The 17,636-nt window shown below is 47.8% G+C and overlaps 1 protein-coding gene across 1 annotated transcript in view; it reads left to right on the top strand.

Annotated features, from left to right (window-relative positions):
• Positions 1 to 475: 475 nt before the first annotated feature.
• Positions 476 to 17,636, top strand: part of LOC110504879 (syntaxin-binding protein 5-like) — a 240,583-nt gene continuing 223,422 nt past the window's right edge. The window contains exon 1 of the mRNA XM_036975302.1: positions 476 to 1,797. Within this exon, the coding sequence (XP_036831197.1) occupies positions 1,642 to 1,797 (156 nt within the window). The 5' untranslated portion in view covers positions 476 to 1,641. The remainder of the gene's footprint in view (positions 1,798 to 17,636) is intronic.

Genomic DNA, 17,636 nt, shown 5'->3' with positions numbered 1-17,636 from the left:
CTGTTCTTATCAAACTGCCTGCCCACTAGGCCCACTAGGCCAGAATTCAGGAAGGCAGGCCACTGCCAAAACGTGTCAGAAATGCAACCACAAATGATGTGGCATATCTTACCATAACAGTACAATTCTAGAGGCCTAAGGGGTAAAATAAGACTAATGTGCATATTAGATACTTTAAAATAAATTATGCAGTGCAACACCGGAGAGATGGGAAGTTGCAGGCTTATGTCTATTAGAGCAGAGAGATACATGCACACACACGTTTGTCTCTCTCTCACCACAGAAACGGGCACACCTTGGTCTCAAAACCTACAAAGTTACGCAAACATAATCTCCGGTCCCAGCGCCCGGGGGGGGGGGGGGGGGGGGGGGGGGGGGGGGGGGGGTGAAGATCTCTCTCTGATCTTCTGATCTCTGTTGTTGGATTTATTACGTTGCAAACAGTCGAAAAGTATTGTTTATTAGATGTATGCTACCGGATCCGGGCAAGCGGGCATAGGTTCCGGAAGGCATGCGTCCAAAACTGAGAGGATCCTGTTCCGGCAGCATAAATCTGAATTATAGGACTTGTCGTATTGCTAAACAAGCAACAACCTTAGTGGTTTCCCCATCCACATTTACTCAGAGTCAAGTTTGGTTTCCCCATGTGTGGAAGCCTGATGAATATGAATAGGCTATTCACACAAACCCACGTTTTTAAGATAGGGCGGTTCCATAAACCAGCAGGCGAAGTTTATTATTTCCCCGTTGCTTTTATTCAACATACCATTCGGTACGTATTGGCTGAGAACCGTAATCCAATCGCTTGCGAGCAAGGGCGGGGAGATGAAGGAAACCAAGAGGCGGGGCCAGAGTAAAGTTTTCCAGTACCACGGACAGGGCTAGACTGCAGGGAATCAAGGCTGGGAGGAGAGGGGCTGTCAACAACCGCGACAAATCGTCTTGACGACTTCATTTCACCTGATTCCACTCTCGTTTACCTGTTCCTCTTCTTGGTTCGCACGATGGTTGACTTTATTTTCGCGTTTTGATGCCAAGAGAGTGGAAGCGAGCTGCATTGTCTCTCTGCGTAGATCTGCCTCACTCTCCATTCTGCCAAAAACAGTGCGATTTTTGTTTGAAGCATTGTTTAGGTAGTATATTGGTAACTGTTTGATCATTTAGCTGGTTATCTGTATAGTTAGTCGCTCATAATTGTTGCAGTTAATTGATTTACATTTTTCAGTTTGTCTTATGCCGTTATGCTTTATTGTAATGCGGTTTTAGCAGGCTAAAGAAACATGAAGTTTCTTAGGTGAAATCCTTACTGTGGCATACTCTGGTGCGCAATAGACCTCCATTAGCAATTGGCTAGTCTCTTTTACCAATAAGCATCCCCATCAAACCAAGATAAACAATTTTGTGGACGGAAGCCTAAGTGCACGATGAGGTCCCTCCAGGACTTTTTGAATTGCACTTAAAAAGGAGAGCGAAGGAGAGAGAGAGAGAGAGAGAGAGGCTACAGGAAGCGACGCCTGCCAACCCTCAAAAACACCAAACATACTCGCCTCATCTTAGCCTTTGAAAAGAATTACAACTCTTGATCAGGTTGCTAGAATATTTTGATATAGACGTTCTTATTTCTCAGTAAACTAAAGGAAGATGAAGAAGTTTCGGAAGGTACTGGATGGCCTGTCTTCCTCCTCTCAGGGGGCTGTCGCGTCCCCGTCATGCAGCAGAGCAGCCGGTACCCCGCCCACTCCACAGGATATCCATGTCCAGGAGACGCTACTCTCGGAAAACTTTCACATATGCAAGGTGAGTAGTGTGTGTGTGTGTGCGCGCGCGCGTGCGTGTGTGTGTGTGTGCCTAGTTTTCCCCTGTCAAATTTCTTAAATGGACCGATGATGGTGTATAAAACCATCCAAGCTAAAAGCCTATCCTTCACATCAGCATTGTTACAAGGGCCAGATGAATGCATGCTGACTAGCGGTTACCGTATCGGTAGACCAACAGTGGTTGTGAAATGTTAACACAGGCCCGCTCCTGCATTGCTATTTTTGGGGGATGGAGTAGGTTATGTGTTTGTTTGTGTGGAATCGAGTAGCCAACAGAACCTAGCAGATGGCGTAGATTGACTGCCATGTTGCCAGGTCTTCTGGATGCTACTCAGTCAAAGGTTCTCATCTTAAACCAGTTACCAGCATCTGAGCATCTCATCTTAGACATTCTGCCTGCTTCTGAGCTTCTCATCTTAGACATTCTGCCTGCTTCAGAGCATCTCATCTTAGACATTCTGCCTGCTTCAGAGCTTCTCATCTTAGACACTCTGACTGCGTCTAGCCCTCCACTCCTAGACACTCTGACTGCATCTAGCCCTCCACTCCTAGACACGCTATCTACAGTATATCTAGCCCTCCACTCCTAGACACGCTGTCTACAGTATATCTGAGCCTCCACTCCTAGACACGCGATCTACAGTATATCTAGACCTCCACTCCTAGACACGCTGTCTACAGTATATCTAGACCTCCACTCCTAGACACGCTGTCTACAGTATATCTAGACCTCCACTCCTAGACACGCTGTCTACAATATATCTAAACCTCCACTCCTAGACACGCTGTCTACAGTATATCTGAACCTCCACTCCTATCCTAGACACGCTGTCTACAGTATATCTAGAACTCCACTCCTAGACACGCTGTCTACAGTATATCTAAACCTCCACTCCTAGACACGCTGTCTACAGTATATCTAGACCTCCACTCATAGACACGCTGTCTACAGTATATCTAGACCTCCACTCCGAGACACGCTGTCTACAGTATATCTAACCCTCCACTCCTAGACACGCTGTCTACAGTATATCATAACTTCCACTCCTAGACACGCTGTCTACAGTATATCTAGACCTCCACTCCTAGACACGCTGTCTATAGTATATCTAGACCTCCACTCCTAGACACGCTGTCTATAGTATATCTAGACCTCCACTCCTAGACACGCTGTCTACAGTATATCTAGACCTCCACTCCTAGACACGCTGTCTACAGTATATCTAGACCTCCACTCCTAGACACGCTGTCTACAGTATATCTAGACCTCCACTCCTAGACACACTGTCTACAGTATATATTAACCTCCACTCCTAGACACGCTGTCTACAGTATATCTAGACCTCCACTCCTAGACACGCTGTCTACAGTATATCATAACCTCCACTCCTAGACACGCTGTCTACAGTATATCATAACCTCCACTCCTAGACACGCTGTCTATAGTATATCTAAACCTCCACTCCTAGACACGCTGTCTACATTATATCTAGACCTCCACTCCTAGACACGCTGTCTACAGTATATCTAACCCTCCACTCCTAGACACGCTGTCTACAGTATACCTAGACCTCCACTCCTAGACACGCTGTCTACAGTATATCTAGACCTCCACTCCTAGACACGCTGTCTACAGTATATCATAACCTCCACTCCTAGACACGCTGTCTACAGTATATCTAAACCTCCACTCCTAGACACGCTATCTACAGTATATCATAACCTCCACTCCTAGACACGCTGTCTACAGTATATCTAGACCTCCACTCCTAGACACACTGTCTACAGTATATCTAGACCTCCACTCCTAGACACGCTGTCTACAGTATATCTAGACCTCCACTCCTAGACACGCTGTCTACAGTATATCATAACCTCCACTCCTAGACACGCTGTCTACAGTATATCATAACCTCCACTCCTAGACACGCTGTCTACAGTATAGCTAGACCTCCACTCCTAGACACGCTGTCTACAGTATATCATAACCTCCACTCCTAGACACGCTGTCTACAGTATATCATAACCTCCACTCCTAGACACGCTGTCTACAGTATATCATAACCTCCACTCCTAGACACACTGTCTACAGTATATCTAAACCTCCACTCCTAGACACGCTGTCTACAGTATATCTGTCATGTACTGTCATGTTGTGTCTTGTCTCTGTCCTTTCCCTTCACCCTGTCTCCCTCTGCTGGTCGTTGTTAGGTTACCTTTTCTCCCCCGCTTTCCCCCAGCTGTTCCTTGTCTCCTCTAACTACCCATTCACCCCGTTTCCCACCTGTTCCCTTTTTCCCTCTGATTAGGTCCCTATATCTCTCTCTGTTTCTGTTCCTGTCCTTGTCGGATTCTTGTTTGTTGTGTTTCATGCCTGAGCCAGACTATCGTCATGTTTGCTGTAACCTTGTCCTGTCCTGTCGGAATCTGCCGGTCTATCTGAGCCTACCTATGTTTGGTTATTAAAGAAGCTCTGTTTAAGTTAGTTCGCTTTTGGGTCCTCATTCACTCACCATAACAGAAGAATCCGACCAAGAATGGACCCAGCGACTTCGGATCCTCTCCACTCAGCCGTCGGGATCCAGGGAGCGATGCTAGGCAGACACGAGCAGGAAGTGTCTGCTGCTCGACATGCCGTTGAGACCCTGGCCACCCAAGTCTCCAACCTCACAGAACAGGTTCACCATCTCCGCCTCGATCCACCGGCCACTTCCAGGGCTTTCGAATCTCCGGAGCCCAGAATCAATAACCCGCCGTGTTACTCTGGGGAGCCCACTGAATGCCGCTCGTTCCTCACCCAGTGTGATATTGTGTTTTCTCTCCAGCCCAACACTTACTCCAGGAGCACTGCTCGTGTCGCCTACGTCATATCTCTCCTTATTGGACGGGCTCGTGAGTGGGGCACGGCAATCTGGGAGGCAAGGGCTGAGTGTACTAACCAGTATCAGGACTTTAAGGAGGAGATGATACGGGTTTTTGATCAATCTGTTTTTGGGGAGGAGGCTTCCAGGGCCCTGTCTTCCCTATGTCAAGGCAATCGATCCATAACAGACTACTCTATTGAGTTTCGCACTCTTGCTGTCTCCAGTGGCTGGAACGAGCCGGCCTTGCTCGCTCGTCTTCTGGAGGGTTTCCGCGCAGAGGTAAAGGATGAGATTCTCTCCCGGGAGGTTCCTTCCAGCGTGGATTCCTTGATTGAACTCGCTATTCGCATTGAGCGACGGGTTGATCTTCGTCACCGAGCTCGTGGAAAGGAGCTCGCGCTCTCCGTCGCCTCCCTCTCCGCATCACTACCATCTTCCTCTGCCGGCTCGGGTGCTGAGCCCATGCAGCTGGGAGGTATCCGCATCTCGACTAAGGAGAGGGAACGGAGAATCACCAACCGCCTCTGTCTCTATTGCGGTTCCGCTGGTCATTTTGTCACTTCATGTCCAGTAAAAGGCCAGAGCTCGTCAGTAAGCGGAGGGCTACTGGTGAGCGCTACTACTCCTGTCTCTCCTTCAAGATCCTGCACTACCTTGTCGGTCCATCTACGCTGGACCGGTTCGTCAGCTTCCTGCAGTGCCTTAATAGACTCTGGGGCGGAGGGCTGTTTTATGGACGAGACCTGGGCTCGGGAACATGACATTCCTCTCAGACAGTTAAAGGAGCCCACGGCCTTGTTCGCCCTGGATGGTAGTCCTCTCCCCAGGATTCAGCGTGAGACGCTACCTTTAACCCTCACTGTTTCTGGTAATCATAGTGAAACCATTTCTTTTTTAATTTTTCGTTCACCTTTTACACCTGTTGTTTTGGGCCATCCCTGGCTAGTTTGTCATAATCCTTCCATTAATTGGTCTAGTAATTCTATCCTCTCCTGGAACGTCTCTTGTCATGTGAAATGTTTAATGTCTGCTATCCCTCCTGTTTCCTCTGTCTCTTCTTCACAGGAGGAGCCTGGTGATTTGACAGGGGTGCCGGAGGAATATCACGATCTGCGCACGGTGTTCAGTCGGTCCAGGGCCACCTCTCTTCCTCCACACCGGTCGTATGATTGTAGTATTGATCTCCTTCCGGGAACCACCCCCCCCCGGGGTAGACTATACTCTCTGTCGGCTCCCGAACGTAAGGCTCTCGAAGATTATTTGTCTGTAGCTCTTGACGCCGGTACCATAGTCCCCTCCTCCTCTCCCGCCGGAGCGGGGTTTTTTTTTGTCAAGAAGAAGGACGGGTCTCTGCGCCCCTGCATGGATTATCGAGGGCTGAATGACATAACAGTGAAGAATCGTTATCCGCTTCCTCTTATGTCTTCAGCCTTCGAGATCCTGCAGGGAGCCAGGTTTTTCACTAAGTTGGACCTTCGTAACGCTTACCATCTCGTGCGCATCAGGGAGGGGGACGAGTGGAAGACGGCGTTTAACACTCCGTTAGGGCACTTTGAATACCGGGTTCTTCCTTTCGGCCTCGCTAACGCTCCAGCTGTCTTTCAGGCATTAGTCAATGATGTCCTGAGAGACATGCTGAACATCTTTGTTTTCGTTTACCTTGACGATATCCTGATTTTTTCACCGTCACTCCAGATTCATGTTCAGCACGTTCGACGTGTCCTCCAGCGCCTTTTAGAGAATTGTCTTTTTGTGAAGGCTGAGAAGTGCACTTTTCATGCCTCCTCCGTCACATTTCTCGGTTCTGTTATTTCCGCTGAAGGCATTAAGATGGATCCCGCTAAGGTCCAAGCTGTCATTGATTGGCCCGTCCCTAAGTCACGCGTCGAGCTGCAGCGCTTTCTCGGCTTCGCGAACTTCTATCGTCGTTTCATCCGTAATTTCGGTCAGGTGGCAGCTCCTCTCACAGCCCTTACTTCTGTCAAGACGTGCTTTAAGTGGTCCGTTTCCGCCCAGGGAGCTTTTGATCTCCTCAAGAATCGTTTTACATCCGCTCCTATCCTTGTTACACCTGACGTCTCTAGACAGTTCGTTGTCGAGGTTGACGCGTCAGAGGTGGGCGTGGGAGCCATCCTTTCTCAGCGCTCCCTCTCTGACGACAAGGTCCACCCATGCGCGTATTTTTCTCATCGCCTGTCGCCGTCGGAACGTAACTATGATGTGGGTAACCGCGAACTGCTCGCCATCCGGTTAGCCCTAGGCGAATGGCGACAGTGGTTGGAGGGGGCGACCGTTCCTTTTGTCGTTTGGACTGACCATAGGAACCTTGAGTACATCCGTTCTGCCAAACGACTTAATGCGCGTCAGGCGCGTTGGGCGCTGTTTTTCGCTCGTTTCGAGTTCGTGATTTCTTATCGTCCGGGCTCTAAGAACACCAAGCCTGATGCTTTATCTCGTCTCTTCAGTTCTTCAGTAGCCTCCACTGACCCCGAGGGGATTCTCCCTGAGGGGCGTGTTGTCGGGTTGACTGTCTGGGGAATTGAGAGGCAGGTAAAACAAGCGCTCACTCACACTCCGTCGCCGCGCGCTTGTCCTAGGAACCTTCTTTTCGTTCCCGTTCCTACTCGTCTGGCCGTTCTTCAGTGGGCTCACTCTGCCAAGTTAGCCGGCCACCCTGGCGTTCGGGGTACGCTTGCTTCCATTCGCCAGCGTTTTTGGTGGCCCACCCGGGAGCATGACACGCGTCGTTTCGTGGCTGCTTGTTCGGTCTGCGCGCAGACTAAGTCCGGTAACTCTCCTCCTGCCGGCCGTCTCAGGCCGCTTCCTATTCCCTCTCGACCGTGGTCTCACATCGCCTTAGATTTTGTCACCGGACTGCCTTCGTCAGCGGGGAAGACTGTTATTCTTACGGTTGTCGATAGGTTCTCTAAGGCGGCTCATTTCATTCCCCTTGCTAAGCTTCCTTCTGCTAAAGAGACGGCACAAATCATCATCGAGAATGTTTTCAGAATTCATGGCCTTCCGTCAGACGTCGTTTCGGACAGAGGTCCGCAATTCACGTCTCAATTTTGGAGGGAGTTTTGCCGTTTGATTGGGGCTTCCGTCAGTCTCTCTTCCGGCTTTCACCCCCAGTCTAACGGTCAAGCAGAACGGGCCAATCAGACTATTGGTCGCATCTTACGCAGTCTTTCTTTTCGTAACCCTGCGTCTTGGTCAGAACAGCTCCCCTGGGCAGAATACGCCCACAACTCGCTTCCTTCGTCTGCGACCGGGCTATCTCCTTTTCAGAGTAGCCTCGGGTACCAGCCTCCGCTGTTCTCATCTCAGTTCGCCGAGTCCAGCGTCCCCTCCGCTCAGGCTTTTGTCCAACGTTGCGAGCACACCTGGAAGAGGGTCAGGTCTGCACTTTGCCGTTATAGGACGCAGACTGTGAGGGCTGCTAATAAGCGTAGAACTAAGAGTCCTAGATATTGTCGCGGTCAGAGAGTTTGGCTCTCCACTCAGAACCTTCCCCTTAAGACGGCTTCTCGCAAGTTGACCCCGCGGTTCATTGGTCCGTTCCGTATTTCTCGGGTCATTAATCCTGTCGCAGTTCGACTTCTTCTTCCGCGATACCTTCGTCGCGTCCACCCGGTCTTCCATGTCTCCTGCATCAAGCCCGTCCTTCGCGCCCCCGCTCGTCTCCCCCCCCCCCCCCCCCCCATCCTTGTCGAGGGCGCACCCATCTACAGGGTCCGTAGAATTTTGGACATGCGTCCTCGGGGCCGTGGTCACCAGTACCTCGTAGATTGGGAGGGGTACGGTCCTGAGGAGAGGAGTTGGGTTCCCTCCCGGGACGTGCTGGACCGTGCGCTGATCGAGGATTTCCTCCGTTGCCGCCAGGTTTCCTCCTCGAGTGCGCCAGGAGGCGCTCGGTGAGTGGGGGGGTACTGTCATGTACTGTCATGTTGTGTCTTGTCTCTGTCCTTTCCCTTCACCCTGTCTCCCTCTGCTGGTCGTTGTTAGGTTACCTTTTCTCCCCCGCTTTCCCCCAGCTGTTCCTTGTCTCCTCTAACTACCCATTCACCCCGTTTCCCACCTGTTCCCTTTTTCCCTCTGATTAGGTCCCTATATCTCTCTCTGTTTCTGTTCCTGTCCTTGTCGGATTCTTGTTTGTTGTGTTTCATGCCTGAGCCAGACTATCGTCATGTTTGCTGTAACCTTGTCCTGTCCTGTCGGAATCTGCCGGTCTATCTGAGCCTACCTATGTTTGGTTATTAAAGAAGCTCTGTTTAAGTTAGTTCGCTTTTGGGTCCTCATTCACTCACCATAACAATATCATAACCTCCACTCCTAGACACACCGTCTACAGTATATCTAAACCTCCACTCCTGGACACGCTGTCTACAGTATATCTAAACCTCCACTCCTAGACACGCTGTCTACAGTATATCTAGACCTCCACTCCTAGACACGCTGTCTACAGTATATCTAAACCTCCACTCCTAGACACACCGTCTACAGTATATCTAAACCTCCACTCCTGGACTCAGTGTCTGACTTGACCACATAACTTAGTCTGGTTGGTATTTATTTGTGTACTTAATCTAATAATAGATTGATACAACTTTTCAGCACTTAGATAGGAATGTGGCCAAGACACAGGCTCCCTCACATGACAGTAGATTTTCAGTGGTGTAGGCCTGTATGTCCTATGCTGTGTCTTATCACAGGGGTGGACTGCCAGATGTAAAAAAATACATATCTGGCTAATAATGAGGGGCCTCATGGGAAAAGAAATGTGCCTTCAAAATAATGGCACCACGGGTGGTTGTATTTGTGCACAGCTGGCTGCTCATTGACTTATCACCGTCAGGCCATGGTTTGGAGGGGCTTAGGTTTCCTAGAGGTATTATCGTCGCCATGCCAAGGTATGTAGGGGAGTTAGCCTAGCTCTATTATTACCGTCTGGCCATGGTATGTAGGGGAGTTAGCCTAGCACTATTATCACCGTCAAGCCAAGGTATGAAGGGGAGGGGGTTAGGTTTCCTGGAGGTATTATCGTCGCCATGCCATGGTATGTAGGGGAGTTAGCCTAGCGCTATTATCACCGTCAGGCCAAGGTATGGAGGGGAGGGGGTTAGGTTTCCTGGAGGTATTATCGTCGCCATGCCAAGGTATGTAGGGGAGTTAGCCTAGCTCTATTATTACCGTCTGGCCAAGGTATGGAGGGGGGTTAGCCTAGCGCTATTATCACCGCAGGCCAAGGTATGGGGGGGGGGGGTTACCTTAGCGCTATTATCACCGCAGGCCAAGGTATGGAGGGGAGTTAGCCTAGCAGTATTTTTACCGTCAGGCCAAGGTATGGAGGGGAGTTAGCCTAGCAGTATTATTACCGTCAGGCCAAGGTATGGAGGGGAGTTAGCCTAGCAGTATTATTACCGTCAGGCCAAGGTATGGAGGGAAGTTAGCCTAGCAGTATTATTACCGTCAGGCCAAGGTATGGAGGGGAGTTAGCCTAGCAGTATTATTACCGTCAGGCCAAGGTATGGAGGGGAGTTAGCCTAGCAGTATTATTACCGTCAGGCCAAGGTATGGAGGGGAGTTAGCCTAGCAGTATTATTACCATCAGGCCAAGGCATGGAGGGGAGTTAGCCTAGCAGTATTATTACCGTCAGGCCAAGGCATGGAGGGGAGTTAGCCTAGCAGTATTATTACCGTCAGGCTAAGGCATGGAGGGGAGTTAGCCTAGCAGTATTATCACCGTCAGGCCAAGGTATGGAGGGGAGTTAGCCTTGCAGTATTATCACCGCAGGCCAAGGTATGGAGGGGAGTTAGTCTAGCAGTATTATTACCGTCAGGCCAAGGTATGGAGGGGAGTTAGTCTAGCAGTATTATTACCGTCAGGCCAAGGTATGGAGGGGAGTTAGCCTAGCAGTTTTATCACCGTCAGGCCAAGGCATGGAGGGGAGTTAGCCTAGCAGTATTATTACCGTCAGGCCAAGGTATGGAGGGGAGTTAGCCTAGCTCTATTATCACCGTCAGGCCAAGGTATGGAGGGGAGTTAGCCTAGCTCTATCACCGTCAGGCCAAGGCGTGGAGGTAAGGGGTGGCAGATGGCATCAGACCATGGTGTGGAGAGGAATTTTGGATCCCACCATATATTTCCTTCTTTTCCCTCTTTTCCATCTCCTCCCTCTTCCACAGGCAGTGCTCTAGTGTCGGAGAATCTATGACATATCTATATATCCCATAAAAGTGAGTGAGCGAGCAGAGAGATCCGACGGTGCTGTTGGGCTGATGTGATTGTCGTGGCACTATTTATAGAAATATACCCCGCCCATTGCAGCCCAGCTGATGTATTTGGAGCTGACTGCAGCGATTATTCCTTGCCCTGAAGAGAGGGGAATTTTGGATCCCACCTTAAATAATTAATTGAGGAGCGAGCAAGACCGTTAGTACAATAACATAGTAGCTCAAGCAGAGGGAAAAGTATGGGGGTGGGGGGGGGGGAAATCATTTTTTTAAATGATGGAAGATAAGGAGGTACAGGCAGTTGACTGCCAAGCAGAGGTGAAGGATGCTGAAGGGAGCATCTGAGGACTGACACTGGAGAAAGTTCTGGAAATAATTATGTGTTGGACAAGGCAAGGCCCTGTAGATATGATACATTCTGACGGAGGCCTGTACTTATGAGAATTTCCAGTGGTATAAAGTACTTTTAAGTAAAAAATACTTTAAAGTACTACATAAGTAGTTTTATGGGGATGATTTGTACTTCACTTTACTCTATATATTTTTGCCAACTTTTACTTTTAAATCACTCACTCCTCAATAAAATAGACTTTTTACTCCATACGTTCTCCCCGACACCTAAATGTACTTGTTACATTTTGACAGGAAAATTATCCAATTCACACCCTTCTCAAGAGAACATCCCTGGTCATGCCTACGGCCTGCTTTTTTTTGTAAATTATGTTTGAGTGTGCCCCTGGCTATCCATCAATAAAACATTTAAAAAATAATTGTGCCGTCTGGTTTGCATGATTTAAGGAATTTTAAATGGTTCATATATGGGGCTCGGTAGTGATGCCTCTGGTCTCATGGGGCTCGGTAGTGACACCTCTGGTCTCATGGTGCTCGGTAGTGACGCCTCTGGTCTCATGGGGCTCGGTAGTGTTGCCTCTGGTCTCATGGGGCTCAGTAGTGATGCCTCTGGTCTCATGGGGCTCGGAAGTGACGCCTCTGGTCTCATGGGGCTCGGTAGTGACGCCTCTGGTCTCATGTGGCTCGGTAGTGATGCCTCTGGTCTCATGGGGCTCGGTAGTGACGCCTCTGGTCTCATGGGGCTCGGTAGTGATGCCTCTGGTCTCATGTGGCTCGGTAGTGACGCCTCTGGTCTCATGGGGCTCGGTAGTGATGCCTCTGCTCTCATGGGGCTCGGTAGTGATGCCTCTGGTCTCATGGGGCTCGGTAGTGACGCCTCTGGTCTCATGGGGCTCGGTAGTGATGCCTCTGGTCTCATGGGGCTCGGTAGTGATGCCTCTGGTGTCATGGGGCTCGGTAGTGACGCCTCTGGTCTCATGGGGCTCGGTAGTGACGCCTCTGGTCTCATGGGGCTCGGTAGTGACGCCTCTGGTCTCATGGGGCTCGGTAGTGACGCCTCTGGTCTCATGGGGCTCGGTAGTGACGCCTCTGGTCTCATGGGGCTCGGTAGTGACGCCTCTGGTCTCATGGGGCTCGGTAGTGACGCCTCTGGTCTCATGGGGCTCGGTAGTGACGCCTCTGGTCTCATGGGGCTCAGTAGTGACGCCTCTCATCTCATATGGGGCTCGGTAGTGATGCCTCTGGTCTCATGGGGCTCGGTAGTGATGCCTTTGGTCTCATGGGGCTCGGTAGTGACGCCTCTGGTCTCATGGGGCTCGGTAGTGATGCCTCTGGTCTCATGGGGCTCGGTAGTGACGCCTCTGGTCTCATGGGGCTCGGTAGTGATGCCTCTGGTCTCATGGTGCTCGGTAGTGACGCCTCTGGTCTCATGGGGCTCGGTAGTGATGCCTTTGGTCTCATGGGGCTCGGTAGTGATGCCTCTGGTCTCATGTGGCTCGGTAGTGACGCCTCTGGTCTCAAGGGGCTCGGTAGTGATGCCTCTGGTCTCATGGGGCTCGGTAGTGATGCCTCTGGTTGCGTGAGGCCTTTCGGGCCAAACACATGCTCAAGCTGCAGCTCTGCCACCAGTGGTGCTGTCACACCTCGCTCACCATACCGGGTCCACAGGGACAGATGGTAAAGGCGTGCGGTAGCGTGAGCTGAGAAGTACGCTATTGCAAAGTTGTTCTACCAATAACAGATAGAGCTATTATAGTGTTTTGCATTTTTAAAGCTCCAATGAAATGGTGTTCATATTTGTATTTCTTTCCCTTTTAAAGCTAGTACCGCCTGGCCTTTCAGCCTATCAGTACCCGCTAGAGAACTTTGCCGGGCATCTGCTTTTAGAATACGCATCAGATGCATATCAACCCACAAAGTGCAGCAAACAAGAGCACCGACACTTGATAAATAGTGCATCAACTATTGACATGGATGAAGTGCAAGTTTCTGGTTAAGTTTTTTAAAAATATATTTCTTCATTTAGGAAATTTTTATTTATTTACACAATCAAACGTCAGTGGCCATTTGCCTACGGCGGTGATATGGTCAACAGTAGCCTGGGGAAATAAATATATGAATGGTGGGTAAGAGGGGAATGAATGAATGAATGAATGACTGAATTAATGAATGAATGAATGAATGAGGCGGTGTGTGCAGGGGAAATCCTCCCTCGGAGGCAGCACACCTTCCCTGGGGTAATGACGGTGGAAGAGTCCTGGACGTCAGTTCAGAAGAATCTACAAGAACACACACACACACACACACACACCTATAAAGATTTTTGCCCATTTGATGAATGAAAGGCTGTCTCCCAGCCTTTTAGTCTTTCATTAAGCCCTGAGGAATGTTCACTAGATAGTTTTCTACTATGTGTTTAATGGTTGTTTCATTTTAGAGGTTCTACACTGGGTGGTTTATGGTGTTACATCACAGAGGTTCTAGACTGTGTGGTTTATGGTGTTACATCACAGAGGTTCTAGACTGTGTGGTTGATGGTGTTACATCACAGAGGTTCTAGACTGGGTGGTTGTTGGTGTTACATCACAGAGGTTCTAGACTGTGTGGTTGATGGTGTTACATCACAGAGGTTCTAGACTGGGTGGTTGTTGGTGTTACATCACAGAGGTTCCAGACATTTACTCACTTCCTGACTCACAAGTTATTTTCTTCTCTCTATATTGTAGAAAAATAATGATTGTTTGGGGAGAAAGCACATGTGTGCTGTCTCTTTCATTTTAGTCTTTTGAGAGAGACGTGTCACTAAATGTCAGTGATGAGGTGTGAACAGTATTCTGTTATGAAAGCTGTCAGACTGAATAGATTCCGACTGAACAGGTTAACTTTTATAAACAGGTTCACTATAAACAGGTTAATTTTAATAAACAGGTTCACTATAAACAGGTTCACTATAAACCGGTTCACTTTAATCAGGTTCACTATAAACGGGTTCACTATAAACAGGTTCACTATAAACAGGTTCACTATAAACAGGTTCACTTTAATCAGGTTCACTATAAACAGGTTCACTATAGACAGGTTCACTATAGACAGGTTCACTATAAACAGATTTAGTAGAAACAGATTCACGAGAAACAGATTCAGGTGACCCAGCTATTTGCATGCCTCATCCCGAAGTTGAGAGTCGGGTTGGATGGGGAATCGTTGTTTGTGTGAGAAAGGGAGAGAGAGAGCGTGCTAAGTGGATGTAGCTTAGTGAGAATAGGCATGGATGGAAGAAGTGGGCGAGCACAGAGTGGGCACATGTACAGCATCCACCCACCTGTATGACAATGTTTATAGATGAGAGTGACTACATTTCCGATTTACTCATTTATCAGACGATCTTATCAAGAGCGACTTACAGTGCATTCATCTTAAGGTAACTAGGTGAAACAACCACGGTGCATTCATCTTAAAACCTCTTGAGACTAGGGGGCAGTATTTTGATGTTTGGATGAAAAATGTGCCCAAAGTAAACCTATTTCTCAGGCCCAGAAGCTAGAATATGCATATAATTGGCAGATTAGGATAGAAATTAGGATAGAAAACACAAAATATTGTCTGTGAGTATAACAGAACTGATATTACAGGCGAAAACCTGAGGAAAATCCAACCAGGAGGTGCTGTTATTCTGAAACCTCTCTTTTCCATTGCAAGCCTATCCTCCATTTAAAGGGATATTAACCAGATTCCTCTCCCTATGGCAGTCTTTAGACATAGTTTCAGGCTTTTATTCTGAAAAATTAGCAAGAATGATCACATCGCGTCAGTGGATAGCTAGGTGTCCCCAGATTTGTGCATGCACGAGCGCCTGGAGCGAGACCTTTACTCATACTCTCCTATTGAAAAGGCTATCATCCGGTTGAAAAATTATTGATTATTTATTGTAAAAACAACCTGATGATTGATTATAAAAAATGTTTGACATGTTTCTACGAACTTTACGGATACTATTTGTAAATTTCGTCTGCCCGTCGTGACCGCACAAGCCTGTGGTTTACTAAAAAAACGCGCCAACCAAATGGAGGTTTTTGGATATAAAAATAATCTTTATCGAACAAAACAAACATTTATTGTGTAACTGGGAGTCTCGTGAGTGCAAACATATGAAGATCATCAAAGGTAAGCAATCAATTTTATTGCTTTTCTGACTTTCGTAACCAATCTACTTTGCTGCTAGCTGTTTGTAATGTTTTGTCTGCTGAGAGAGATGTCCTCACATAAATCACATGGTTTGCTTTCACCGTAAAGCCTTTTTGAAATCTGACACGCCAGGTGGATTAACAACAAGCTAAGCTGTGTTTTGGTATATTGCACTTGTGATTTCATGAAAATTACATATTTTTTGTAATTTAATTTGAATTTGGCGCTCTGCAATTCACCGGATGTTGACAAAAATGATCCCGCTAAAGGGATCGGTGCGCCAAGAGGTTTTAAGGTAACTAGGAGAGACAACCACAGTGCATTCATATTAATTAAGGTAACTAGGTGAGACAACCACAGTGCATTCATCTTAAGGTAACTAGGTGATACAACCACAGTGCATTCATATTAATTAAGGTAACTAGGTGAGACAACCACAGTGCATTCATCTTAAGGTAACTAGGTGAGACAACCACAGTGCATTCATCTTAAGGTAACTAGGTGATACAACCACATATCACAGTCATAATGATCAGCGCTGTCTGTCTCTGGGAGAGGAGACAGCTAGAGATCGGTCCCTCCCACTGACCTTTGACTCTGACTGACACAGAAGAAAAAAGGGCAACTGTGGGAGTTCTAGGAGGAAGCACCTCCCCTCCCTTCTATAGGAGGAAACACCTCCCCTCCCTTCCTTCTAAAGGAGGAAACACCTCCCTCCCTTCCTTCTATAGGAGAAAACACCTCCCCTCTCTTCCTTCTATAGGAGGAAACACCTCCCCTCCCTTCCTTCTATAGGAGGAAACACCTCCCCTCCCTTCCTTCTATAGGAGGAAACACCTCCCCTCTCTTCCTTCTAAAGGAGGAAACACTTCCCCTCTCTTCCTTCTATAGGAGGAAACACCTCCCCTCTCTTCCTTCAAAAGGAGTAAACACCTCCCCTCCCTTCCTTCTATAGGAGGAAACACCTCCTCTCCCTTCCTTCTATAGGAGGAAACACCTCCCCTCCCTTCCTTCTATAGCAGGAAACACCTCCCCTCCCTTCCTTCTATAGCAGGAAACACCTCCCCTCCCTTCCTTCTATAGGAGGAAACCCCTCCCCTCCCTTCCTTCTATAGGAGGAAACACCTCCCCTCCCTTCCCTCTATAGGAGGAAACACCTCCCAGAGGACATTCAGACCAGAGGACATTTCTCCAAAAAGTACGATCTTTGTCGTGGTGTTTATATTTGCATACTATTGTTTGTACAGATGAATGTGGTACCTTCAGGCGTTTGGAAATTGCTCTCAGGGATGAACCAGACTTGTGGAGGTCTACAGTTTTTTTTTAGAGGTCTTGGCTGATTTCTTTTGTTTTTCCCAGTTTGAAGGTAGGCCTTGAAATACATCCACAGGTACACCTCCAAATGACTCAAATGATGTCAGTTAGCCTATCAGAAGCTTCTAAAGCCATGACATCATTTTTTGGAATTTTCCAAGCTGTTTAAAGGCACAGTCAACATAGTGTACAGTCAACTTTCTGTCCCACTGGAATTGTGATGCAGTGAATTATAAGTGAAATAATCTGTAAACAATTGTTGGAATAATGACTTGTGTCACAAAGTAGATGTCCTAACCGACTTGCCAAAACTATAGTTTGTTAATAAGAAATTTGTAGAGTGGTTGAAAAATGAGTTTTAATGATTCCAACCTAAGTGTTTGTAAACTTCTGACTTCAACTGTAGGTGTGACGTTACTTAGTAAAGTATTTGTCATCGTCACTACTCAACACAGTCAAAAAGTCAGAATTATTGCTAAACTCTACCCATTTCCACAATTGATCTTCTTAATAAAATGTGATTTTAAACCTAGCCCCTAACTAATAAAGGCCAAGGTTGATGTGTTGGTCCAGCAGACCTTCCACACATTTGGGCGGAAGTGTCTGGCAGCGAAATCAGATGTAATGTGACTAACATGACATCTCATTAGATCGACACAATATGTCACCCTTTTATAAAGCACACGTTTATATTCATATTCGACACAGAGGGTTAAGTCACATTTTACATTTGGTGATTACGTCACACAGTTATGCCACATTTATCAACCCTTTATGTAGTGCTTGTGAAGGCTTTATGAAGGCTTTATAAGCAGATCGTCATTTAAAGTGGGACACAATTATCAGCAAGGTCCCACGGTGGAGCTGTGCA

The sequence above is a fragment of the Oncorhynchus mykiss genome, chromosome 3 (genome assembly GCF_013265735.2).
Source record: "Oncorhynchus mykiss isolate Arlee chromosome 3, USDA_OmykA_1.1, whole genome shotgun sequence".
NCBI lineage: Eukaryota > Metazoa > Chordata > Actinopteri > Salmoniformes > Salmonidae > Oncorhynchus > Oncorhynchus mykiss.
This window is presented reverse-complemented; position numbering and strand designations above follow the sequence as displayed.